The sequence below is a fragment of the Coregonus clupeaformis genome, chromosome 35 (genome assembly GCF_020615455.1).
Source record: "Coregonus clupeaformis isolate EN_2021a chromosome 35, ASM2061545v1, whole genome shotgun sequence".
In the NCBI taxonomy this organism is placed as follows: domain Eukaryota; kingdom Metazoa; phylum Chordata; class Actinopteri; order Salmoniformes; family Salmonidae; genus Coregonus; species Coregonus clupeaformis.
In genome coordinates, this window is record NC_059226.1 from 26,825,462 (window position 1) to 26,853,265 (window position 27,804).

Here is a 27,804-nt window from a genome sequence, read left to right on the forward strand (position 1 = left end):
TCTGCCGACTAGGTGGGACTAGAGACTTCATGCATAGCTTTAATTTATACCCATAAGAGTAGAATGTCTATTCTAAGCACTTATATGACCAATTTTCTACTCTGAGACGCTTTGTGGATATGGGCCCTGCTCCTGCTCTGAGACGGTTCATACCTACAGATGAAGAGATACATATTATGCTCCATACAGGTTACCATGGTAAATCAGAATTAGTAACCTGATTTAAGAATGGGAGATGGATATGACTGTTCACGAGATGTTTTCTTTTGATCCTTTATTTAGGGATCTGGAACCGGTGCCGGATAGGTGGGAGATGAAATACGGCACATTTTTGCTTTCTGGTGTTTTTTCATTGGCCCTAAATGAGCAAAGCTCTTTCCACATAGACAGACATAGGGTTTCTCTCCAGTGTGTGTTCGCTGGTGTGAATTCAGGCTCCCTGATTGAGCAAAGCCCTTTCCACAATGTTTACAGATGTAGGGTTTCTCTCCTGTGTGTGTTCGCTGGTGTATATTCCGGTTTACTGATTGAGAAAAGCTCTTTCCACAATGTTCACATTTGTAAGGTTTCTCTCCTGTGTGTGTTCGCTGGTGTTTTGTTAGTTTTTCTGATACAGCAAAGCTCTTCCCACACTGATCACAGCTATAAGGCTTCTCTCCTGTGTGTGTTCGCTGGTGTATAGTTAATTTTTCTGATACAGCAAAGCTCTTCCCACATTGACCACATCTATAAGGCTTCTCTCCTGTGTGTGTTCGCTGGTGTGTAATCAGGGTGGAAGCTAGAGCAAAGCTCTTCCCACATAGACAGACATAAGTTCTCTCTCCAGTGTGTGTTCGATAGTGTCTAATCAGGGAGGAAACTACAGCAAAGTTCTTCCCACACTGATTACAGCTATAAGGCTTTTCTCCAGTGTGTATTACCTGGTGTCTATTCAGGGTGGAAGCTACAGCAAAGCTCTTCCCACACAGATCACAGCTATAAGGCTTCACTCCTGTGTGTTTTATCTTGTGTTTTGTCAGGTGGACTGACTGATTGAAGGTCTTCCCACACTGATCACAGGTAAAAGGCTTCTCTCCAGTGTGTACACGCTGGTGTATGGTCAAGTTGCTTGACTGATTGAAGGTCTTCCCACACTGATCACAGGTAAAAGGCTTCTCTCCAGTGTGTACACGCTGGTGTATGGTTAGGGCTCCTGCACTAACAAAGCTTTTCCCACAATCAACGCAGGGGTAAGGCCTCTCCCCTGTATGAATTCTTGGATGAGATTTGAAGGTGTTAGATGCAGCAAAACTCTTCCCACACTGATCACAGTGAATAATGAAGCCACTCTGGCTTGTGAAACTCTTCCCACAGCCAGAGCAGCAGTGAGGTTTCTTCCCTATACCTCTCTGCTGGTGTTTCTTGAGATGTTCTGATCTGGAGAAACTCTTCTCTGTCTCATCAGCAACATGATGTGGTTGAGGCTCCCCAGATGATAAGCCCCTCCCACTGAGAGAATGACAGTTAGGGGTGTCCCCTGTGAAACAAAGACATTGAATAAATAGGTTTTGGAAATATGGGTCCATAAATACTATAATATCTTGTTTTAAATGTTTGTCATTTAGCAGACACTCTTATCCAGAGCGACTTATAAGAGCAATTAGGGTTAAGCACCTTGCTCAAGGGCACAGACAGATTTTTCACCTAGTCGGCTCAGAGATTCGAAACAGCAACCCTTCGATTAGTGTCCTAACACTCTTAACCACTAGACTACCTGCCGCCCTTATCATCAATATACACTCAGTGGCCAGTTTATTAGGTACACCCCCTCCGTTCACGAAACTGGATCAACAATTTACTGGACATTGAGTATACTGTTTATAAATCAATTAACAGAAGTTTCAGAAGCAGATTGTAGTCTAATCCACATACAACATTGTTCTTACCTGATGAAATCAAATCTCCCTCTCCCTCCTCCTCGTGTCCTTCTCTTACAGTTCCACTCTGCCCTGGTGTTTTCCTGCAGTCGACCAGCCGCACAGACACCCTCTTCAGACCCAGCAGTAAGGCTCTACCAGGAGAGTTGTGACCAGGGGACTCCAGCAGGGTGGAGGGGGATGGGCTAGCTCTGTCCTGGTGACCACAGGAAGTATTGTACATAGAATATCATTAGACCAAACATTTGATTAGTCGCCTAAATCTCTGATTGGTGCATCCTTATAATACCTCCTTTCTCCTGAAGTGTGTAATTGTTCACTACTTTCCACAAATGTCTAGTTTTGCTTTGGAAATTTTTTCTAATGAAAGTTGTATATTTTTTACAAATGTCAAAACTGATAACACTTGTAATGCCCCCTGTCTTATGTTCAGAACCTTTGATTGAGCAGTCATTGGAGTTGAACACATCTTTCACCCCTGAGTTAATCTTGGTTAACTTGGTTAATTTAGTTCTGGGTTCATACGTGTTAGGAGGAGAGCTTAAGAGATGCTGGAACGAGGAACACCACCCTCTCTTTCAAGATACGGGCCGAATGTCCCCACCCCTTTCCAAAATGTGGCTGTACAATAGAGCCACGTCTTTCTGGTGCCTTTTACAGCTTGTTTCTAGCCTAAACCATTACATTTATGCATCCTATACATTTATATAATCAGGGTTTGGGAACATTAGCCCCCTCCCCAACCACCACACCACTGGAATGGCCGTTGACAAATATCCAACACATGGGCTAGTCCACCATCCAGATCAGAGCTGTAAATACAATCAAGCCTGTCTAATGGCAGAGTTGTTAGTTTGGCACGGTTGATCTAAACAGATTTGGATAACAATGTCAAGACAGGAGAAGGAGCATACTAGAATCTATTCTGGATGTTTGAAACTGGTGAGTTTTTCTGATGCTAGCATGCATGTATTTGCACACTGCAGTGGACAACGTGCTTTTTACATGTGCATTTGCCTTCCCTTCGGCAAATCAGATCACGACTCCAATCTCCTCCTCTCTGCCCATCCACATCGACAGGGCAGCAGTGGAGAAGGTAAAAAGCTTCCAGTTCCTTTGTGTACACATCTGACAATCTGAAATGGTCCACCCACACAGACAGTGTGGTGAAGGCGGCTCAACAGCGCCACTTCAACCTCAGGAGGCTGAAGAAATTCGGCTTGGCCCCTAAGACCCACAAACTTTTAAAGATGCACCATTGAGAGCATCCTGTCGGGCTGTATCACCGCCTGGTACGGCAACTGCACTGTTTGCAATTTCAGGGCTCTCCAGAGGGTGGTGCGGTCAGCCCAACGCATCACCGGGGCACAATGCCTGCCCTCCAAGACATCTACAGCACCCAATGTCACAGGAAGGCCAAAAAGATCATCAACCACCCGAGCAATGGCCTGTTCACCCCGCTATCATCCAGAAGGTGAGGTCAGTACAGGTGCATCAAAGCTGGGACCGAGAGACTGAAAAACAGCTTCTATCTCAATGCCATCAAACTGTTAAATAGTCATCACTAGCACATTAGAGGCTGCTGCCTATATACATAGACTAGAAATCACTGGCCACTTTAATAATGTTTACATATCTTGCATTACTCATCTCATATGTAAAGACTGTACTCTATACTAGTCTACTGTATCTTAGTCTATGCTGCTCTGACATTGCTTGTCCATATATTCTTAATTCCATTCCTTTACTTTGTTTTGTGTGTATTGGGTATATGTTGTGAAATTGTTAGATATTACTTGTTATACATTACTGCACTGTTGGAGCTAGAAACAATAGTATTTCGCTACACCCGCAATAACATCTGCTAAACACGTGTATGTGACCAATACAATGTGATTTGATTATTAACAAAGTTTGATGGTTTTGTAGAAATCTAAAAGTTTCGACACGTTGCAAAAGTAATTTGCATTGCATGCATTGTAAGGTAGCACTAGCAGCGTGACAATTGGGTTTTGAACTGATGTAGCTAGCTATGTTTTGTGGGAAAATGTAGGACTGCCATTTGGACGTGAACTAGCGATCGTTGTCAGCTGTTGTTGTCTGCTATTTAACTAATGGCTGAAGTTATGTGTAACAAACCTTCCATTAACAATTACAGCTAGCTACCATTCTTTGCCTGTTTGTTAGCTAGCTACTTTTAGCTGACTGGTGCTAGCTAGCTAAAGAGGCTAGCTTCTGGACATTGGACAAGCAAGCTAACATTAGCTATTAGCAGCTGTATTGTTGCCAAGCATCCAAATTGCTGACCAGGTTAGATAGAACTCTGAGATTTGGCTGAAAATAAATTAGCAATATCAGAAATGTTACAAAAAATGTAGCACATCATTGGTTCTTAATGGACGGAAATGTGCACGTTAGAGCGATAAATTATAACTGTAATTAAAAAAATTTGCACCTACTAAATTTGTCAATCCGACATGTCCAGTGGTGACTTTATGTAAATTATATGCATGACTCCCTGATAAAAAAAGGTTAAATACAAATAAAATATGTTGTTTTAATCCAACGCAAGAATTTGAGCCAAATAGGCCCAGAAAACTCTCAATTTAAAACTATAATATAATGGAATATAACAAAATACAAAATACATTTACCAAATGAATTTTTTGGAAAGTGAGTACATAGTGAGATGAACAACTCACAGTTACTTCTTAAAAAGAGTAATACTTTGAAAAGTGGCAATTAACTAGCTGGACTAGCGCATCGTTGCCCATTAATTAAAGGCTAGCCAGCAAGCATTTTAGCCAGGTAGCCTAGGACTACAAACATTTAAAGCATGTAGTTGTACTGATAGACCGTTTAGGGAACATGAAAGAGGATAATGGCATTGGCATTTCTCTACAAATCGGGTGAGTCAACATGTTTTTTTCTACTTGCATGCACTCACAGAACTCAGTACCATGGATAGACACAGCATACTTAGCTTAGGTTTATCAGACTAAATCATTTTTGGTTTTCTTTGCGACTTGCGGTAACTCTAAATGAATAGTTGTTTAGTAGTCCGAAAATCTCGTAAACATTAACTTGCTTGACCATGCTGTAGGTCATGAAACGGTTTGTTATATGCAATCTGTTTTGTGTCCAGATGTTGCTCTGTATTCTTGTCTCGGCTGTGTCAAGGCATATGAACTAACAGGATCAAACAACACAGGTTGTAATGTCATCTTTTCCTGGCTTGGCTGCTATGTAAAAAATATACCACTTTTGTTTATCTTTTATCCAGCTGTTCAAATGAAACGAATGGATATGGAGGATGGAAACTAGGCCAAGACATTATATACTGTTAATAAAAGTAAACCAAACTTACCCTATCCATCGTGAAAGCTATTCCTTCTTGTTATCGTCTACTTTTACCCGGGAGCCACCTGGAACACAAGGTTCTCTTCGAGTCCAGATATTTTTATTGGCTGAGGCCCAGTAAGGGTCGCCTCGTAAATACCAGACTGATTACAGCGCTATCCGTGCAGCGAACCAGTAAAACGTGATGTATGTTCAATCCGACATCTGCAGTAGTCATGAAGCATTTACAGCAATGCAACCTCCACATTAGTCAGTGCATTCATACTTATTCTGCTTCACGGAGCAGAACCGACTCAGAGCTGTTTTGAAGGAAGTGGTCGTCTTCTTCATCGGTATTACAGCAGTCAGCATACAATTGTTATAGGTGCATGCCGCCACCTACAGTATTGGCTGTGTATTAGCCTATTACTCTGTAGTAGGAATTCATTACACTTTGGGAAAAACCAACTAATCCTACGCAGTTGTGGGAAAAGTACCTCATCTTCATACTTGAGTAAAAATAAAGATATCTTAATAGAAAATGACTCAAGTAAAAGTGAGTCACCCAGTAAAATACTACTTGAGTATAAGTCTAAAAGTCTTTGGTTTTAAATATACTTAAGTATCAAAAGTAAAAGTAAACGTATAAATCATTTCAAATTCTTTATATTAAGCAAACCAAATGGCACAATTATTTATTTTACAGATAGCCAGGGGCACACTACAACACTCAGACAGAATTAAAAAACAAACCATTTGTGTTTCGTGAGTCTGCCTGATCAGAGGCAGTAGGGATGATCTCGAGTAGTGTGTGAGTTTAACCATTTTCCTGTCCTGCTAAGCATTCAAAATGTAATGAGTTCTTTTGGGTGTCAGGGGAAAATGTATGGAGTAAAAAGTACATCATTTTCTTTAGGAATGTAGTGAAGTAAAAGTTGTCAAATATAAATAGTAAAGTACAGATAACCCCAAAAAACGACTTAAGTAGTACTTTAAAGTATTTTTACTTGTGTACTTTACATGACTGACCCTACACCCATTAAAACCTCATCATATTATTCCACTACTTTGGCCCTCTGATCCTACACCAGGCCAGCAGCCTGAGAGGATGGATATTATTGTTCAAAACACCTTGTAACTCTGCAGTAAAATATTGTCCACCCAAGTACTTCACTGCAGCTGCCACCACATCTATCCGCTGTGATTTACGTTCTATTGTTGCGGTACAGTTAACAACCATGGCCATGAACGCCCAAAAAAACGACCTTACTGAAGCAAGTTATTCCCATCACTCTGTTGACCTCGGCCTAATCACAGGGATTCTCTCAGACCCTCACCCTGGACCCATCTTCCTCTACTACTCTCTTCACTGCGTCAGCATACGACACCTTCTGCACTACTCTGATCCTGGCAACCTCAACCTGTCTTTCTCTCACCGGACACGTCTGATCTCCAGGACCATGAGTACCCCTACAGTTTACAAACACAACTTTTTCCATCAATACTACACATTCCTTCGTCTCAGGTCCTACTGCACACTTCTCACATCTAGGAATCTCCCTGCTACACACTACTGGAAGGAAGTAATCAAGGAAGGGAGTTTGTGTTTATACAGGATGTACCGCCCCCCACCTACCATCAACCAATCATGTCAATGTGGAGTTATACGGCGCTATAGAGCACGCCAGCCTGTTGTCCTAAATCCTGGAAATGAGTTCCCTCTGGCTCGTTCAGCCATCCCTATGGGGAAAATGAATGGGGAAGGAAAACAAGGCTTAGGAGAACTTATAGGTTTTGTTCTATGAGATAGCATCAGTCAGTTCATATGACCTTTATGAATTATGAAACCTTTGTACTTTGTGCTTTTTTATTACATACATTCTTAAATTCACAAAGTAACATTAGCTGATGAAGACTCTCATAGAAAAAAACGTATAAGATCTCCTAAACCTGTTTACCACAGACCTTATTTTTGCCATTCATCCAAAAACACCATTCATTTTCCCCATGGCTTTGTCCAACGAACCATGGCAAAATTAGTGGCTACAAAAAGATGCCATTACTATCTCTCTATAGAGCCCCACAGTGGGCATGTCATAATACCCATAAAACCTAGTGGTCAAGCAGGGATATGGTTCCAATCGTTTTTCAACCATTAATTCTTCCCATATAGAATTTTAGAAACAGTTAAATTAAGGGCTGTGTTTCGTGTAAGCTTACTCTGGTGAGACATTTTGATAACCGTGTAAATCCCTCTCGGACAAGGGGACTTTTATCAATATAATATATATAACATTTATCCAGTTCGATCACAATGTGTGATGTTGCATGGACAGGGGAAATCTGCTCCTAGATCAGAGCTGCATATTGTAGATGCGGTAAAGGAGTCAATGGAACGCAGACCGTTCAACAAATCTGATCTAACAAAGTGAATATTCGTCATATCGTCATGATTTACAGTGCATTCGGAAAGTATTCAGACTAGGGCTATCCCGACTAAACAAAATAGTCTGTTCTTTCGACCAATCGATTGATCGAAATGTTTCAACGTGTATTTTTATATATGTATATATAGACACACCCAATGTGTTTGAATAAAATCAGCTACATGCACCGTCTGATGCTTTAAGCTTACGGTTTGATGAAATAAGACAAATGCCTCAAGAGGGCGCCAAAGATCTAGAAAAAACGTAACCTGACCCAACTATTCTCCTCCCTTTCCTGCTGGCTTTCTCAGATTCTGCTTACTCTCCTGAAGTTGCTGGTAATAGGCTATAGAAGGAGTTGGCAACCTTTCTCATGTGGAATGCCAATTTATCTTACCATTTCTATCGATCTGCGTGCCAGTTATGGTTTTCATATGCACATTTTCGCGAAACAGTTTAATTTAATTTATAATAATGACTTCATATCTCAATCATTGTCATGTGGTTTATCAAAATTCTGGCCAAATCTAAATGAAAATGGTAAAAAACCTAAAAAGTAATTTCTATTGCCAACTATGTAAAAATAGCCTACAAAAAGCCAACAAATAAAAGCATTGCAGCCTGCAGGTAGAAAATATCCTGATAAGGTGAGCCTTGTTAAATATAAGTCACATTGGCTACACATGGCCTGTCTGCAACGAACTTGAAACATTGAATCAACTATTAACTGGGTCCGGCCCAAAGCTTGTGCTAGCAAACTTGAAACATTTTATAAAATATTCTGGACCCTCAGAGTTTCCTGTGCCAATGAGCTCTGGACAGACACAGCTGTAAGCTATTTGTGCAAGGGATAAGAAGCAGTGCTTGACTTGGGCTCACTGGAGCTGAGTACCGGCACCTAAAATGTTATACTGCTTGGAGGTCCTGTTCATCTTGTAGAATATTAGCTCAAAAGTATTGTGGAGCTCCTGCACCTAAATATAAACAGTACCAGCACCCACAATGAGTACCGGAACCTGTTTCAGTCCAAGTTAAGCACTGATAAGAAGTAATCAGGTAGGCCTATTTTATGACGTTTCCACTGGATCAGAGCATGGCATTATTCCCTTTCACACTATGTGGTTAATTGAAAGGGAGAGAGGTGGAAAGATTTTTCAAATACATTGAGGAACTATTGTAATTCTCAATGGATGTAAAAACAGACTTTGTTTGCTTGCTTTTTGAGGTGAAGAAAAAAATACTTTGAGAAGCTCAACATGCCATTAGTGATGGTGCGTTAAGCCAATCAGAAATACTAATCAGATCCCCAAATGGGCACATTTATATAAATTAGGCCAGGTAGCCTATAAGCCTACAATGCGTGCAAGTTCTTACTCAACATTGACAGGAGCTCACCAAACAAAAGACTGACTAAATTGACAAAATTCGTCAATGGAATGAAATAAACCAACACTTTTTTCTCACAAGTGTTGCATAGGTTTTGCACTCTGCAAATAATGTATCCACTCCGACAATGATAACGGGAAGACTGGAATAATTACATTGAATGCATTAACAGAAATCACTCTAACCACAGTAACAAACATTGTATATTAGAAATCATAGGAATGAATGGTAAAATGTACTACTGATATGTAATGCAGAAGTGATATCAAATGCAAACAATTCACACAATGAAGTTATGAAACAATGAATAGGCACAAATTGGCAGGAGAGAGCGCATTCTGGAGAGAGAAGTGCATTGTGCATTCTGGAAAGAGAAGTGCATTGTGCATCTGGGCGCTGCATGGTCAATCTGACAACTGCATTGAGCATGCAGCATTTACGGTGATACGGCCTCAGCAGAAGTCAGGGAATTCATGCTTCTTGCGCTTCACGGAGCAGTGCAGAGCTGTTGTCTAGGAAGTGAGTGTTAACGCAGAGCTAAACAGAGCCCTCCACATTGTTACAACATTTGGAAGACGCATATATACTCTACTATACCAGTCAAAAGTTTGGACACTCATTCTAGGGTTTTTCTTTATTTTTACTATTTTCTACATTGTAGAATAATAGTGAAGACATCAAAACTATGAAATAACACATAAGGAATCATGTAGTAACCAAAAAAGTGTTAAACTAATCAAAATATATTTTATATTTGAGATTCTTCAAAGTAGCCACTCTTTGCCTTGATGACAGCTTTGCACACTCTTGGCATTCTCTCAACCAGCTAGTCACTTGGAATGCATTTCAATTAACAGGTGTGCCTTGTTAAAAGTTAATTTGTGGAATTGATTTCCTTCTTAATGCGTTTGAGCCAATCAGTTGTGTTGTGACAAGGTAGGGGTGGTATACAGAATATAGCCATATTTGGTAAAAGCCCAAGTCAATATTATGGCAAGAACAGCTCAAATAAGCAAAGATACATGACAGTCCATCATTACTTTAAGACATGGTCAGTCAGTATGGAACATTCCAAGAAATTTGAACATTTCTTCAAGTGCAGTCACAAAAACAATGAAGCGCTATGATGAAACTGGCTGTCATGAGGACCGCCACAGGAAAGGAATACCCAGCGTTACAGTGAGGGAAAAAAGTATTTGATCCCCTGCTGATTTTGTACGTTTGCCCACTGACAAAGAAATTATCAGTCTATAATTGTAATGGTAGGTTTATTTGAACAGTGAGAGACAGAATAACTACAAAAAAAATCCAGAAAAACGCATGTCAAAAATGTTATAAATTGATTTGCATTTTAAATGAGGGAAATAAGTATTTGACCCCCTCTCAATCAGAAAGATTTCTGGCTCCCAGGTGTTTTTTATACAAGTAACGAGCTGAGATTAGGAGCACACTCTTAAAGGGAGTGCTCCTAATCTCAGCTTGTTACCTGTGTAAAAGACACCTGTCCACAGAAGCAATCAATCAATCAGATTCCAAACTCTCCACCATGGCCAAGACCAAAGAGCTCTCCAAGGATGTCAGGGACAAGATTGTAGACCTACACTGGAATGGGCTACAAGACCATCGCCAAGCAGCTTGGTGAGAAGGTGACAACAGTTGGTGCGATTATTCACAAATGGAAGAAACACAAAAGAACTGTCAATCTCCCTCGGCCTGGGGCTCCATGCAAGATCTCACCTCATGGAGTTGCATTGATCATGAGAACGGTGAGGAATCAGCCCAGAACTACACGGGAGGATCTTGTCAATGATCTCAAGGCAGCTGGGACCATAGTCACCAAGAAAACAATTGGTAACACACTACGCCGTGAAGGACTGAAATCCTGCAGCACCCGCAAGGTCCCCCTGCTCAAGAAAGCACATATACAGGCCCGTCTGAGGTTTGCCAATGAACATCTGAATGATTCAGAGGAGAACTGGGTGAAAGTGTTGTGGTCAGATGAGATGAGACCAAAATCAAGCTCTTTGGCATCAACTCAACTCGCCGTGTTTGGAGGAGGAGGAATGCTGCCTATGACCCCAAGAACACCATCCCCACCGTCAAACATGGAGGTGGAAACATTATGCTTTGGGGGTGTTTTTCTGCTAAGGGGACAGGACAACTTCACCGCATCAAAGGGACGATTGACAGGGCGATGTACCGTCAAATCTTGGGTGAGAGCCTCCTTCCCTCAGCCAGGGCATTGAAAATGGGTCGTGGATGGGTATTCCAGCATGACAATGACCCAAAATACACGGCCAAGGCAACAAAGGAGTGGCTCAAGAAGAAGCACATTAAGGTCCTGGAGTGGCCTGGCCAGTCTCCAGACCTTAATCCCATAGAAAATCTGTGGAGGGAGCTGAAGGTTCGAGTTGCCAAACGTCAGGCTCAAAACCTTAATGACTTGGAGAAGATCTGCAAAGAGGAGTGGGACAAAATCCCTCCTGAGATGTGTGCAAACCTGGTGGCCAACTACAAGAAATGTCTGACCTTTGCCACCAAGTACTAAGTCATGTTTTGCAGAGGGGTCAAATACTTATTTCCCTCATTAAAATGCAAATCAATTTATAAAATTTTTGGCATGCGTTTTTCTTTTCTTTTTTTTCTTTTTTCTGTCTCTCACTGTTCAAATAAACCTACCATTAAAATTATAGACTGATCATGTCTTTGTCAGTGGGCAAACGTACAAAATCAGCAGGGGATCAAACACTTCCCTCACTGTACCTCTGCTGCAGAGGATAAGTTCATTAGAGTTACCAGCCTCAGAAATTGCAGCCCAAATAAATGCTTCAGAGTTCAAGTAACAGACACATCTCAACACCAACTGTTCAGAGGAGACTGCGTGAATCAGGCATTCATGGTCGAATTGCTGCAAAGAAAACACTACTAAAAGGACACCAATAAGAAGAATAGACTTGCTTGGGCCAAGAAACACGAGCAATGGACATTAGACCGGTGGAAATCTGTCCTTTGCTCTGATGAGTCCAAATTGGAGATTTTTGGTTCCAACCGCCGTGTCTTTGTGAGACGCAGTGTAGGTGAACGAATGATCTCCGCATGTGTAGTTCCCACCGTGAAGCATGGAGGAGGTGTGATGGTGTGGGGGTGATTCATTTAGGTGTGCTGGTGACACTGTGATTAATTTAGAGTTCAAGGCACACTTAACCAGCATGGCTACCACAGCATTCTGCAGCGATACTCCATCACATCTGGTTTGCGCTTAGTGGGACAATCATTTGATTTTCAACAGGACAATGACCTAACACACCTCCAGGCTGTGTAAGGGCTATTTGACCAAGAAGGAGAGTGATGGAGTGCTGCCTCAGCTGACCTGGCCGCCACAATCACCCGACCTCAACCCAATTGAGATGGTTTGGGATGAGTTGGACCGCAGAGTGAAGGAAAAGCATCCAAGTGCACAGCATATGTGGGAACTCCTTCAAGACTGTAGGAAAAGCATTCCAGGTGAAGCTGGTTGACAAAATGCCAAGAGTGTGCAAAGCTGTTATCAAGGCAAAAGGGTGGCTACTTTGAAGAATCTCAAATCTCAAATATTTTGATTTGTTTAACAATTATTTTGTTACTACATGATTCCATATGTGTTATTTGATAGTTTTGATTTCTTCCATTATTTTACAATGTAGAAAATAGTGTCCAAATCTTTGACTGGTACTGAATATTTGCGCCCATCTCAGTGAACTATTCCATTGCGGAGGCCTAGACTAAAGGTCAATTCATGCTTGATCCGAAAAAGTGCATATATTTGTTACTGCTCGACTAAAACAAATCTCAGTCGACCAACAACCTAACAATCGACCAGTCGACTAATTGGGGTCAGCCCTAATTCAGACCCTTGAATTTTTCCACATTTTGTTACGTTACAGCCTTATTCTAAAATGTAAGTGTCTTGGTGGTTCCAAACTTCTTCCATTTAAGAATGATTGAGGCCACTGTGTCCTTGGGGACCTTCAATGCTGCAGAAATGTTTTTGTACCCTTCCCCAGATCTGTGCCTCAACACAATCCTGCCTCTGAGCTCTACGGACAATTCCTACAACCTCATGGCTTGGTTTTTGCTCTGACATGCACTGCCAAATGTTGGACCTTATATAGACAGGTGTGTGCCTTTTCAAATCATGTCCAATCAATTGAATTTACCACAGGTAGACTCCAATCAAGTTGTAGAAACATCTCAATGGAAACAGGATGCACCTGAGCTCAATTTCAAGTCTCATAGCAAAGAGTCTGAATACTTATGTAAATAAGGTATGTTTTTAATTTTTAATACATTTGCTAAACTTTCTAAAAACCTTTCACTTTGTCATTATGGGGTATTGTGTGTAGATTGGATAATTTTGTTTTTTTAAATACATTTTAGAATAAGGGTGTCATGTAACAAATGTGGAAAAAGTGAAGGGGTCTGAATACTTTCCGAATGTGGTTACTTAAGTCCGATTTTGATATATTTGGCTTTCGCAGGACAACATTTAAAAGTTGTCCCTTTTTCAGGTTGAGAAGAAGTGACTTCTAAATGCTAACTCCCGCATCGCTAGCTAGACATCTGTGGTGGTAGTCAGTCAATACTTTGTAGAGCCGACTTTTGCAGCAATTACAGCTGCATGTCTCTTGGGGTATGTCTCTATAAGCTTGGCACATCTAGCCACTGGGAAATTTGCCCATTCTTCAAGGCAAAACTGCTCCAGCTCCTTCAAGTTGGATGGGTTCCGCTGGTGTACAGCAATCCTTAAGTCATACCACAGATTCTCAACTGGATTGAGGTCTGGGCTTTGACTAGGCCATTCCAAGACATTTAAATGTTTCCCCTTAAACCACTCAAGTGTTGCTTTAGCAGTATGCTTAGGGTCATTGTCCTGCTGGAAGATGAACCTCTGTCCCAGTCTCAAATCTCTGGAAGACTGAAACAGGTTTCCCTCAAGAATTTCCCAGTATTCAGCGCCATCCATCATTCCTACAATTCTGACCAGTTTCCCAGTCCCTGCCGATGAAAAACAATGTGTTCTTGGGGTGATGAGAGGTGTTGGGTTTGCGCCAGACATATAGTTTTCCTTGATGGCCAAAATGCTAAATTTCAGTCTCATCTGACCAGAGTACCTTCTTCCATATGTTTGGGGAGTCTCCCACATGTCTTTTGGCGAACACCAAACATGTTTGCTTATTTCTTTCTTTAAGCAATGGCTTTTTTTCTGGCCACTCTTCCGTAAAGCCCAGCTCTGTGGAGTGTACGGCTTAAAGTGGTCCTATGGACAGGTACTCCAATCTCCACTGTGGAGCTTTGCAGCTCCTTCAGGGTTATCTTTGGTCTCTTTGTTGCCTCTCTGATTAATGCCTTCCTTGCCTGGTCCATGAGTTTTGGTGGGTGACCCTCTCTTGGCAGGTTTGTTGTGGTGCCATATTCTTTCCATTTTTTAATAATGGATTTAATGGTGCTCTGTTGAATGTTCAAAGTTTTAGATATTTTTTTATAACCCAACCCTGATCTGTACTTCTCCACAACTTTGTCCCTTACCTGTTTGGAGAGCTCCTTGGTCTTCATGGTGCCGCTTGCTTGGTGGTGCCCCTTGCTTAGTGGTGTTACAGACTCTGGGGCCTTTCAGAACAGGTGTAGATTTACTGTAATCATTTGACAGATCATGTGACACTTAGATTGCACACAGGTGGACTTTATTTAATTAATTATGTGACTTCTGAAGGTAATTGGTTGCTTATCCGTTATTTATTTTTTTGAAACAAGTACTTTTTTTCATTTCACTTCACCAATTTGGACTATTTTGTGTATGTCCATTACATGAAATCCAAATAAAACTCAATTTAAATGACATGTTTGTAATGCAACAAAATAGGAAAAACGCCAAGGTGGGTGAATACTTTTGCAAGGCACTGTACACACACACACACACACACACACACACTATTCAATTCTACGTATTCTACAGATATACTAAATATTCTATCCACATACTGTCCATAATGTCTATACATCCTGTGATGGAAAATGTTATCATGTGAAGAGCAGCCTTGAAAATGTTAATCTAGTCTTACTGTCCTAAATAATCCTTGGTTCCTGCCTGTGCTTGGTAAAGATATGAATGGGGGGCAAAATGACCTCCTCCTTAGGACCATCTGGCAGAACGCCCAGAATATGTTCTATAAGTTAAGATAGGAGATGGTGCCAGACACATGCCGGAACCAACCCTATTAACTATGCCTATGTAACGTGTCTGTAAACAGTATATAAGAGATATAACGGGACTGCCCAGAGGGAGCTCACTTCAGAACGGTACTTTGTATCCAAGTTTGACTTTGACCTCTCTAGCATGCTGATAATAAACAATGATTCATTTAAGATTGACTTCGAGTGTCCCTGTGTAGAATTTCCACGACAATCCCATCACATACACTACATGACCAAAAGTATGTGGACACCTGCTCGTTGAACATCTCATTCCAAAATCATGGGCATTAATATAGAGTTGGTCCCCCCTTTGCTGCTATAACAGCCTCCACTCTTCTGGGAAGGCTTTCCACTAGATGTTGGAACATTGCTGCGGGGACTTGCTTCAATTCAGCCACAACAGCATTAGTGACATAGGGCACTGATGTTGGGCGATTAGGCCAGGCTCGCGGTCGGCGTTCCAATTCATCCCAAAGGTGTTCAATGGGGTTGAGGTCAGGGCTCTGTGCAGGCCAGTCAAGTTCTTCTACACCAATCGCGACAAACCATTTCTGTATGGACCTTGCTTTGTGCATGTGAGCATTGTCATGCTTAAACAGGTAAAGGCTTTCCCCAAACTGTTGCCACAAAGTTGGAAGCACAGAATCGTCTAGAATGTAATTGTATGCTGTAGCGTTAAGATTTTCCTTCACTGGAACTAAGGGGCCTAGCCCGAACCATGAAAAATATCCCCAGACATTTATTACTCATCCACCAAACTTTACAGTTGACACTATGTATTGGGGCAGGTAGCGTTATCCTGGCATCCGCCAAATCCAGATTTGTCAGTCAGACTGCCAGATGGTGAAGCGTGATTCATCACTTCAGAGAACGCGTTTCCACTGCTCCAGAGTCCAATGGCGGTGAGCTGATGGTATAGTGATCGTACGCTTGTATGCGGCTGCTCAGCTATGGAAACCCATATTTGAAACTCCCAATGAACAGTTATTGTGCTGATGTTGCATCCAGAGGCAGTTTGGAACTCGGTAGGGAGTGTTGCAACCGAGGAGAGGCAATTTGTAAGCGCTACGCGCTTCAGTGCTCGGCGGTCCCCTTCTGTGATATTGGCACTCTTGGTAAATATGAGCAAAACGGGCTGTGAAAAAAATGCATTTGCTGTTAATCCTCTTGGTCTTTCATTCAACATTTTCACACAAAACAAACCTTTAATTGAATTAAAATGATTGAAAAAAATTAAATGTGAAATAAATGAAATAACTATTTTTCTCCTTAACATGTGTGCCACAATTATTGGCCCTATACATTCTTATGACTAAAATCTAACTGAAGTATATTCCCATTCATATTTTACGTTTTTAAGTTAACCTGAGTGATTAGGAACAATTAAGTGGTAAGCCATGACTTCCTATTTCACTGGGGTATAAATATGAGGTGACACACAGGCCAAGTTCCCATAGTCATCCATCACTATGGGAAAGAACCGAGAATACAGTAATGATGTGCGACAAAAGGTTGTTGAGCTGCACAAATCAGGAAATGGCTAAAAGCTCAACGATTAAAAATGCCCATTTCCACTATCAGGGCAATAATTAAGAAGTTTAAAGCAACTGGAGATGTTAACAATCGGCCTGGAAAAGGAAGTGTGTCTATATTGACCCCACACACAGTGAGGAGGATGGTACGAGTGGCCAAAAAATCTCCAGGGATCACAGCTGGAGAATTGCAGACGTTAGTTGGGTCTTGGGGTCAGAAAGTCTCCAAAACTACGATCAGATGCCACCTACATAATCACAAGTTGTTTGGGAGGGTTGCCATTAAAAAGACTTTGTTGTCATCAAACAACAAACTTAAGTGCCTACAGTCTGCCAAACGTTACAGGAACTTTCAATGGGACCGGGTTCTATGGTCAGATGAGACCAAAATAGAGCTTTTTGGAAACAAACACCAGAGGTGGGTTTGGCGTAGACAGAAAGATAGCCATGCTGAAAAGTTCCTCATCCCCACTGTGAAGTACGGTGGTGGATCTTTGATGTTGTGGGGCTGTTTTTCTTCCAAAGGTCATGGACAACTTGTTAGGATACATGGTATCATGGACTCCATCAAGTATCAGCAGATATTACATTAAAACCTGACTGCCTCTGCTAGGAAGCTTAAACTGGGCCGTGGTTGAATCTTCCAGCAGGACAATGATCCAAAGCACACCTCCAAATCAACACAAAAATGCTTTACTGTCCACAGAATCAAGGTTTTGCCATGGCCATCCCAGTCCCCTGACCTAAACCCCATAGAAAACCTGTGGGATGAGCTGAAGAGGAGAGTCCACAAGCGTGGACCTTAGAATCTGAAGGATCTGGAGAGATTCTGTATGGAGGAATGGTCTCAGATCCTTTGCCATGTGTTCTCCAACCTTATTACGCATTATAGGAGAAGACTCAGAGCAGTAATCTTGGCAAAGGGAGGTTGCACAAAGTATTGATTGAAGGGGTGCCAATAATTGTGGCACACATATTTGAGGAAAATATTTGTTTTATGATAAGAATTCATATTTCTTCAATTATTTTAATTTCATTAAAGGTTTGATTTTTGTGAATATTTTGAATGAAAGACTAAGAGGATAAACAATAATTACCAAGGGTGCCAATATTAGTGGAGGGCACTACATGTGTATGCGACCAATAAAATCTGATTTGATTTGTTTTCTCAGCTACAGTTTGAGTTGTGTCCTGTCTGACAGTGAAATATGGCTAGCTCTTACCGTAGCTTGGACTATGGAGTAGCTAGCTAGCATTGCAAAAGTCCATTGCACTGCATGCATTCTAAAGGTAGCAGCGTGACAATTTGGTTTTGAACTGATGTAGCAAATAATTTATTAATTTTTTACCTTTATTTAACCAGGTAAGCCAGTTGAGAACAAGTTCTAATTTACAACTGCGACCTGGCCAAGATAAAGCAAAGCAGTGCGATAAAAACAACAACAACAACAACAACAACACAGAGTTACATATGGAATAAACAAAACGTACAGTCAAAAACACAATAGAAAATCTATTTACAGTGTGTGCAAATGTAGTAAGTTATGGAGGTAAGGCAATAAATAGGCCATAGTGCAAAAATAATTACAATTAGTATTAACACTGGAATGCTACATGTGCAAGAGATTATGTGCAAATAGAGATACTGGGGTGCAAATGAGCAAAATAAATAACAATATGGGGATGAGGTAGTTGGGTGGGCTAATTACAGATGGGCTGTGTACAGGTGCAGTGATCGGTAAGCTGCTCTGACAACTGATGCTTAAAGTTAGTGAGGGAGATAAGAGTCTCCAGCTTCAGAGATTTTTGCAGTTAGTTCCAGTCATTGGCAGCAGAGAACTGGAAGGAATGGCGGCCAAAGGAGGTGTTGGCTTTGGGGATGACCAGTGAGATATACCTGCTGGAGCGCAGACTACGGGTGGGTGTTGCTATGGTGACCAGTGAGCTAAGATAAGACAGGGATTTGCCTAGCAGTGATTTATAGATGACCTGGAGCCAGTGAGTTTGGCGACGAATATGTAGTGAGGGCCAGCCAACGACAGCGTACAGGTCACAATGGTGGGTAGTATATGGGGCTTTGGTGACAAAACGGATGGCACTGTGATAGACTACATCCAATTTGCTGAGTAGAGTATTGGAGGCTATTTTGTAAATGACATCGCCGAAGTCAAGGATCGGTAGGATAGTCAGTTTTATGAGGGCATGTTTGCAGCATGAGTGAAGGAGGCTTTGTTGCGAAGTAGGAAGCCGATTCTAGATTTAACTTTGGATTGGAGATGCTTAATGTGAGTCTGGAAGGAGAGTTTACGGTCTAACTAGACACCTAGGTATTTGTAGTTGTCCACATATGGTAAGTCAGACCCCCCGAGAGTAGTGATTCTAGTCGGGCGGGCGGGTGCAAGCAGCGTTCGATTGAAGAGCATGCATTTAGTTTTACTAACGTTTAAGAGCAGTTGGTGGCTACGGAAGGAGTGTTGTATGGCATTGAAGCTTGTTTGGAGGTTTGTTAACACAGTGTCCAATGAAGGGCCAGATGTATACAAAATGGTGTCGTCTGCGTAGAGGTGGATCTGAGAGTCACCAGCAACAAGAGCGACATCATTGATATACACAGAGAATAGAGTCGGCCCGAGAATTGAACCCTGTGGCACCCCCATAGAGACTGCCAGAGGTACAGACAACAGGCCCTCCGATTTGACACATTGAACTCTATCTGAGAAGTAGTTGGTGAACCAGGCGAGGCAGTCATTTGAGAAACCAAGGCTATTTAGTCTGCCAATAAGAATGCAGTGATTGACAGAGTCGAAAGCCTTGGCCAGGTCGATGAAGATGGCTGCACAGTACTGTCTTTTATCGATCGCGGTTATAATATCGTTTAGGACCTTGAGCGTGGCTGAGGTGCACCCATGACCAGCTCAGAAACCAGATTGCATAGCGGAGAAGGTACGGTGGGATTCGAAATGGTCGGTGATCTGTTTGTTAACTTGGCTTTCAAAAATGTTTGAAAGGCAGGGCAGGATGGATATAGGTCTGTAACAGTTTGGATCTAGAGTGTCACCCCCTTTGAAGAGGGGGATGACCGCGGCAACTTTCCAATCTCTGGGGATCTCAGACGATACGAAAGAGAGGTTGAGCAGGCTAGTAATAGGGGTTGTGACAATTTCTGCGGCTAATTTTAGAAAGGGTCCAGATTGTCTAGCCCAGCTGATTTGTAGGGGTCCAGATTTTGTAGCTCTTTCAGAACATGAGCTGTCTGAATTTGGGTGAAGGAGAAGCGGGGGGTAGCCAGATGGGAAGCATGGCCAACCGTAGCAAAATGCTTGTTGAAATTCTCGATTATCGTAGATTTATCGGTGGTGACAGTGTTTCCTAGCCTCAGTGCAGTGGGCAGCTGGGAGGAGGTGCTCTTATTCTCCATGGACTTTACAGTGTCCCAAAACTTTTTGGACCATTTTTGGTGGCCTTCCTAAGTCAGGATTCAGACACTGCTAGAACATCAGGGTTGGTGGAGTGTGCTAACACAGTGAATAACTCAAACTTAGGAAGGAGGCTTCTGATGTTAACATGCAAGAAACCAAGGCTTTTACGGTTACAGAAGTCAACAAATGACAACGCCTGGGGAGTAGGATTGATACTGGGGGTTACAAGGCCTGGGTTAACCTCTACATCACCAGAGGAACAGAGGAGGAATGGAATAAGGATACGGCTAAAGGCTTTAAGAACTGGTCTTCTAGTGCGTTGGGTACAGAGATTAAAAGGGGCAGATTTCCGGGCGTTGTAGAATAGATTCAGGGCATTATGTACAGACAAGGATATGGAAGGATATGAGTACAGTGGAGGTAAACCTAAGCGTTGGGTAACGATGAAAGAGATAGCATCACTGGAGGCACCGATTGAGCCGGTCTCCACTTGTGTGGGGGGGTGGGACAAAGGAGCTATCTGTGGCAGGTTGAGCGGGACTGGGAGCTCTACAGTGAAATAGTACAATAAGAACTAACCGAAACAGCAATAAGCAGGGCATATTGACATGGGAGATAGGCATAAAGCAATCACAGGTGTTATTCGAGAGAGCTAAGATAACAGCTGGTAATGGCGACGAAACTTTGGGCTGAGGCTTAACAGATAAACAGGATGGGGTACCGTATAAAGGAACAGTCCAGCAGGCATCAGCAGTATAGTGATCATAAGGTCCAGTGAACAGCAATAGGTGAGTCCGGGAGCAGTTCGGTGGCTGCTACAGCACAGGTGAGCAGGAGGCACGGCTGTTGATTGCGTGTGCTAGCGGGCCGGGGCTAGCAGATGGATCTTCGTGATCGTCGTCGCAATGGGAAGCCTGTTGAAACCACATCAGACGTTTACGTCGGCAGACCAGTCGTGATGGATCGGCGGGGCTCCGTGTCAACACTAGGAGGTCCCGTCCGGTTGACAGAGAGGTAGATAGCCGGGAGATGGGCCTGGCTCGAGGCTAGCTCAAGGCTAACTGGTGCTTGCTTCGAGACAGTGGTGATTAGCCAACAACAACAATAGCCATTCGGTTGCAGCTAGCTAGTTGCGATGATCCGGTGTTAAGGTCCAGTGATTCAGTGATTCCGGCAGAAAATCCGATATGCTCTGGGTCGATAGCAGACTGTGCAGACTGGCCGATAATTGTCCAGGCTAGAGCTTGAGCTGGCTGGTAGGTAGTGCAGGCCACGGACAATGGTGAAGACCGCTAATGGTGGCTAATAGCAAGTAGCTAGTTACCTGGCTAGCTGACTAGTTTCAGCCAGAGGTTCTGGATAAAAATGTATGAAGAAATAATAGACTCCGTTCCACATTGAGTGAGGCGGGTTGCAGGAAAGTATATTTAGTTAAAGGATGAAAAGTGAGATTGAGAATTATATACGAAAAAGACAAAAAAACTAAAAACAGGCTATTTACACGAGGACACTACAGAATACATGACCGCCCAGCTACGCCATCTTGGACACTATGTTTTGTGGAAAAATGTAGGACTGGCAATTTGGACGTGAACTAACTATCGTTAGCTAGCGTTTGTGTTGATGTCAGTGGTTGGTGTCTGCTAGGTAGCAAATGGCTGAAGTTATTTGTGTAACAAACCTTCCATAAACAATTACAGCTAGCTACATTTCTTTGCCTTTTCATTAGCTATCTAGCTAGCTTTCAGCTGACTTGTGTTAGCTAGCTACAGAGGCTAGCTGCTGGACTTTGGACAAGCAAGCTAACATTGGCTAATAGCAGCTGTATTGTTGCCAAGCATCTAAGTTGCTGACCAGGTTAGATAAAACTCTGAGATTTGGCTGAAAATAAATGAGCAATATCAGAAATGCTACAAAAAGGTAGCACATCATTGGTTCTTAATGAATGGAAATGTGCAGGTGAGAGTGATAAATTATACATGGAATAAGAAATGTTGCAACAACAAAAAATATGCTACAAAATGTGTCAATTCGACAACTCCAATGGTCTCTTTATGGAAGCTATATGTATGACTCCCTGACAGTGGCGGACAGTCATTCAGGGCAGGTGGGACTACATTTTTAGCAAAATATAATAATAAAAGAAAATAATGTAAAGAAAAATCATTGAGTTAATAAAGCCCATACAAACATGGTCTCTCTTTTGCTTTTTTGAGTAAGGCAGGTGTTTCAGCCTAGCTCAGTGCTTTCTGTGGTGGTGGGGCAGCCAGCGGAAAATACAGAGCGTAGGTGTTGGTAATGTTCTCTAGTTGCGCCGTGATTGGCTCATTGTTCTGTCACTCATGGGGACACTACCTCACCGCCAAGACTAAGGGTAGAGCTTGAAAATTCAAGCCTCTTGGGTGCTGCCATAGAGTTACATTAGAAGTGCCCATCCAAGAAGGCTCAAGGTCATTGGCCTCTGATAAAATGACGTCAAATCAAGTTATATCTACAGTAGCTTTGATTGGACTGATCGTCAACATCATACTTTCAAAATCTTACCTTGCAGTCATCATCATGAATCAAGTCGACAATCTACTGGCAAATCCTTTTTAATCCTTGTCATATGAAGAGAAATAATGAAGAGAATTTATAGATAAAATGTATCGGTGCTCATCGGCCATTACACAATAAGTTGGAAATCGCAAATTCAACAACGAGTGGTTTGACTATCTGCAAGCATTGTAAAGCAATCACTAGCCTGCTATTCAGTGGAGTGGCTGTGTGGTCCCAAATCTGGGATTAAGGGTCTATTTTCTAAGTTTAAAATGATAAACATTCAACATTGGCCATGCTGTCAATGAAGCATGGTTTGTGCCACGTTCAAAACAATTGTTAACTTCGAACTGCGAAGTCTGACTTCAGTGAGTTTGAGACAACTGTGAACTTGGGGAAAAAAAGTTTTGAACGGTCATCCTACTCGGAATTGTAAATCCGGAACTCGGGCCTCTTTCTAGAGTTACGACCTGAAGATCACTGACGTCGTTATGATTCAACCTTGGTTTTTCCGAGTTCCCAGTTGTCTTGAAAACACCATAAATCCAGAGAATGCCAGACATTGATGACAAAGTTTTCCCACTTAGGACATCCGCTCCACCTTCCTGTTCAAGTGAGCACAGCACAACAAGTTGAGTCCTAAAATGTCTTGTATGCTGCTGCATAAATGATGTAATATGCCAGGGAGATTTGTAAACTGTAGCTAAGAAAGTAAAACTAAGTGTATGTTGTGTAGTAAGCTGTTAGTAGCCCATGTGCCTCACCCTAATAATTTGGTCTATTTTATCCTCTTAATTTTGCCTACTGTTCTGACTTGGTGGTGCACATGTAGCCTATAACCTGTCTTAGAGAAATGTAATCATCTAATATTGTAAGAGCTTTCATTGTCAGCTTATATGCCCCCTTAATTTATCCTACGGTTCTGACTTGGTGTACATGGAGAACACTGTACGAACGGCCCATGTTCTGAATTCTGTCGCTGTATATTTCAAAAGTGCTAAACAAATAGTTATATTGACTACGTCTGTCCTAGCTCGCTCATTAATGTCTTAATCGAAATTACGGATCGCTTCTTATCCGCTTGTCATCCCGTTATGCCATAGTTTGTACATCTCAATTGTCAGTAGAAACCACATTTGTTTAAGCAAGTCAGCCATATCAGCTATGTTTTTTAGAAAGGTAGTAAATAAGGCTGAATGAACTGTTTCGCTGCCAGACAAGGCCCCGCTGACAGCCAGGTGTAGCAGTGGTAAGATGTTGGGACTGCTGTTGGGACAGCTTTATGTAGGCCCTAACAGTTTGTGGGCACCATTTGTCACCGTTATAGTGCAATTAATGTATTGTTTAATTGTTGTGAAGTGGCTTTGCTGGCATACATATTTTTTGGGGTGTGACCCACCAAGATTTTGTGGGGATTTATTATTCTCATAATTGATGGGATGACTATTTTGGAAGGAATGCATTAATGATTAAGGCATGGAGGGTCTGTACTGTGCTGATGTGGGTTGTTTCACCTGGCAAGCTGTGATTAATGTGAGGAGCTGTTTTAGGGGGTAAGATGAGATAAGAATTTGTGTCTCCAAATACTAGACTATACTGCTTCTTTGTGATCTGTGAACCGTCCTTGGACGTAGGAATGGTGTCTAGGGGAGCTGGCTCTTTTCACCATGACAGGTTGTTATGATAAGAACTTATGCCTGGCAACAGTGTGCAACAGTGGAGCGCCAAGAGGCTGGGACTAGCCTGTGCGCCAACGGATTGGCTGAGTAAGTCTAAACCACGCTCAGTCTCTACCCTGATAGGCCCAGCAGAGAGCGGGAACTAAAAACTGTCCGAGTATTTGAAGAAGAACCTGTAACAATGAGTTAGTTCTCTGTCTGCCCTGCGTGGTATTTCAGGGAGCCCGTATATACGAACCTCATATTTACCATTGAAGGTTTTGCATTAATTAAAATACTAGTCTATTTAGAAGACGTGTATTGACCTCTTTTGTTCCTAATACCAGATTTGAATTGACGCAACTTAACAATTTACATGCTAAATTCGCCACTGTTCCCTGATAAAATAAAGGTTAAATAAAAATAATATAGTGTTGTTTTAATTCAACACAATCATTTCTGATAAATAGGCTCATGAAATATTCTAAACCCACGACTATAATATAATGGAATATAACACAATAAAACACTAAATAATAATTGTCAGAATTAATTTTTTTGAAAGTGCATAGGTAGTGAGATAAGTATCTCACAGTTACTTCTCAAAAATAGTAAAATTTTGAAAAGTGGCAATTAACTAGCTGGAGTAGCGCATCGTTGCCCATGAATTATAGGCTAACGAGCAAGCATTTTAGCCAGGTAGCCTAGGACAACTAAAACTAAAAGTGTGACAGAGTCATAGACCGTTTAGGGAACATGAATGAGGAGGATGGAATTTACATTTCTCTACAAATCGGGTGAGTCAACATGTTTTTTTTCTACTTGCACGCACACAGAAATCAGTACCATGGATAGACACATCATATTTAGCTTAGGTTGATCAGACTAAATATTTTTTGGTATCTTTTAGTTGTCACTGTATTAGACTAAGCATAGGTGATTAGATTATGTTGAAGTGGTGCTGGAATAGTGAAGGCAGACCCTGTTTTCTTTGCGACTTGCGGTAACTCTAAATCCATAGTTGTTTAGTAGTCCGAAAATGTCAGAAACATTAACTTGCTTGACCATGCTGTAGGACATGTAACTGTTTGTTAGGTGTGGTTGAATGTATTCTGCCACTCTGTCTTCTTGTCTCGGCTGTGTCAAGGCATATGAACTAACAGGATATCATAGAGAAAACAACACATAGGTTGTAAAATGTATTTTTTCCTGGTTTGGCTTCCACGGTGGTTTTACCCACGCACCGCTACTGCAGCTATTTCTCCATGGTTCTGACTTCACCTTCTCATCGCGCATTGCCTTGTATCAAACTGTGTGCGATAGGGTAGTAGGCTACAAAATATCCCAAGTTTTAATTACCACCATTGTTTCGTTTGTCCAGCTGTTGAAATGGAACGAATGGATATGGAAGATCAAAGATGATGAAAACTAGGCCTAGACATGTTATACACCACAATAGGCATACTGTTAATAAAAGTAAACCAAACTTACCTGATCCATCGTGGAAGCTATTCTTTCTTCGTAAATGTGTATACTACAGTTACTTTATTTGTCACAGCGTTCAGATAAAGAACAGCTAGACCAGAGCAATCAAACCTCTTATTAAATATAAAAAATCGATTTAAGTTCTGACAAATAAACGTCTGATGTAGGCTTATCTTACTTAATACAAATCCTGGATAAGATTGTACCTGATCTATTAGAGTCAAGAAAACGTTCAACACCCTATTCACAAAGAATCCTGTTGTCTGTTATCTCCTACTTTTACCCGAGAGTCACTTGGAAAAAGGTTATCTTCTTCTTCAATGAGGTTTAACGGCGGTTGTCATCCAATAAATGTTGCACTACAGCCACATACTAGACTGGAGTACTTTGAACTATACTTTGCTTAAAAAATAAAATAGTAATAAAAAAATAAAAACATTTTTACAAACCACCATAACACTACACTCACTAAAAAATAATAAATAAATATCATACTCCACTATTTAAATCGATTTAGTCTTACTTCAGGCCAACAGCCTGAAAGGATGGGATACCACCACTTAACACACCCTGTAACTCTTCTGACGTCAAATCTCGCACACCCAAATACTTCTCTGCAGCTGCCACCACAACCTCTATTTTATGCGACTTCTGTTCCATCCCTGCATTACAGTTGATAACTATTGCTATAAATGCCCCAAAAAATTTTTTTACTGAAACATATCATTTTTGGCTTATCCCTCTGTACTAGTACATATCTACTACTCACAGGCTCTCTCCCCCTTGACCCATCTTCCTCTACTTTCTTTACTGCCTCAGCATGACAACTTCTGCACTACTCTAACCCTGGAAACCTCAACCTGCCTCTCTCGCACCGGACCGTTCTGATCCCAGCCCCACGGGCACCCCTACAATTAACACATACCACTACTTTCTCCAATGCTACACATTCCTTTTTTTTTTTTTTTTTTTTTTTTATGGGAATGGATCAGCTTAATATTGCAGATAGATTGTATTACATTTTTACATTTACATTTTAGTCATTTAGCAGACGCTCTTATCCAGAGCGACTTACAGGAGCAATTAGGGTTAAGTGCCTTGCTCAAGGGCACATTAACGTCATTTAGCAGACGCTCTTAGCCAGAGCGACTCACAAATTGGTGCGTTCACCCTATAGCCAGTGGGATAACCACTTTACAATTTGGGGGGGTTAGAAGGAATACTTTATCCTATCCCAGGTATTCCTTAAAGAGGTGGGGTTTCAAATGTCTCCGGAAGGTGGTGAGTGACTCCGCTGTCCTGGCGTCGTGAGGGAGCTTGTTCCACCATTGGGGTGCCAGAGCAGCGAACAGTTTTGACTGGGCTGAGCGGGAGCTATGCTTCCGCAGAGGAAGGGAGCCAGCAGGCCAGAGGTGGATGAACGCAATGCCCTCGTTTGGGTGTAGGGACTGATCAGAGCCTGAAGGTACAGAGGTGCCGTTCCCCTCACTGCTCCATAGGCAAGCACCATGGTCTTGTAGCGGATGCGAGCTTCAACTGGAAGCCAGTGGAGTGTGCGGAGGAGGGGGTGACGTGAGAGAACTTGGGAAGGTTGAACACCAGACGGGCTGCGGCATTCTGGATGAGTTGTAGGGGTTTAATGGCACAGGCAGGGAGGCCAGCCAACAGCGAGTTGCAGTAGTCCAGACGGGAGATGACAAGTGCCTGGATTAGGACCTGTGCCGCTTCCTGTGTAAGGCAGGGTCGTACTCTCCGAATGTTGTAGAGCATGAACCTGCAGGAGTGGGTCACCGCCTTGATGTTGGCGGAGAACGACAGGGTGTTGTCCAGGGTCACGCCTAGGCTCTTCGCACTCTGGGAGGAGGACACAGCGG

General features: G+C 42.0%; 1 protein-coding gene across 3 annotated transcripts; it reads right to left on the reverse strand.

The window, feature by feature from the left end:
- LOC121551520 (zinc finger protein 135) lies at positions 1 to 25,960 on the reverse strand. Of its 3 annotated transcripts, none has more exons than XM_041864221.2 (3): positions 25,937 to 25,960; positions 1,926 to 2,112; positions 1 to 1,516 (listed from the first exon to the last, which is right to left on the reverse strand). In XM_041864221.2, exons 1-3 carry the CDS (start codon positions 25,943 to 25,945, stop codon positions 279 to 281), a joined length of 1,434 nt encoding a protein of 477 aa, XP_041720155.1. In that variant the 5' UTR covers positions 25,946 to 25,960; the 3' UTR covers positions 1 to 278. The 3 variants fall into 3 exon arrangements, with proteins under 3 accessions (XP_041720155.1, XP_041720156.1, XP_041720154.1); XM_041864222.2 differs by lacking the exon at positions 25,937 to 25,960 and adding an exon at positions 5,284 to 5,590; XM_041864220.2 differs by lacking the exon at positions 25,937 to 25,960 and having other exon boundaries at positions 1,926 to 2,142.
- Positions 25,961 to 27,804: the final 1,844 nt, after the last annotated feature.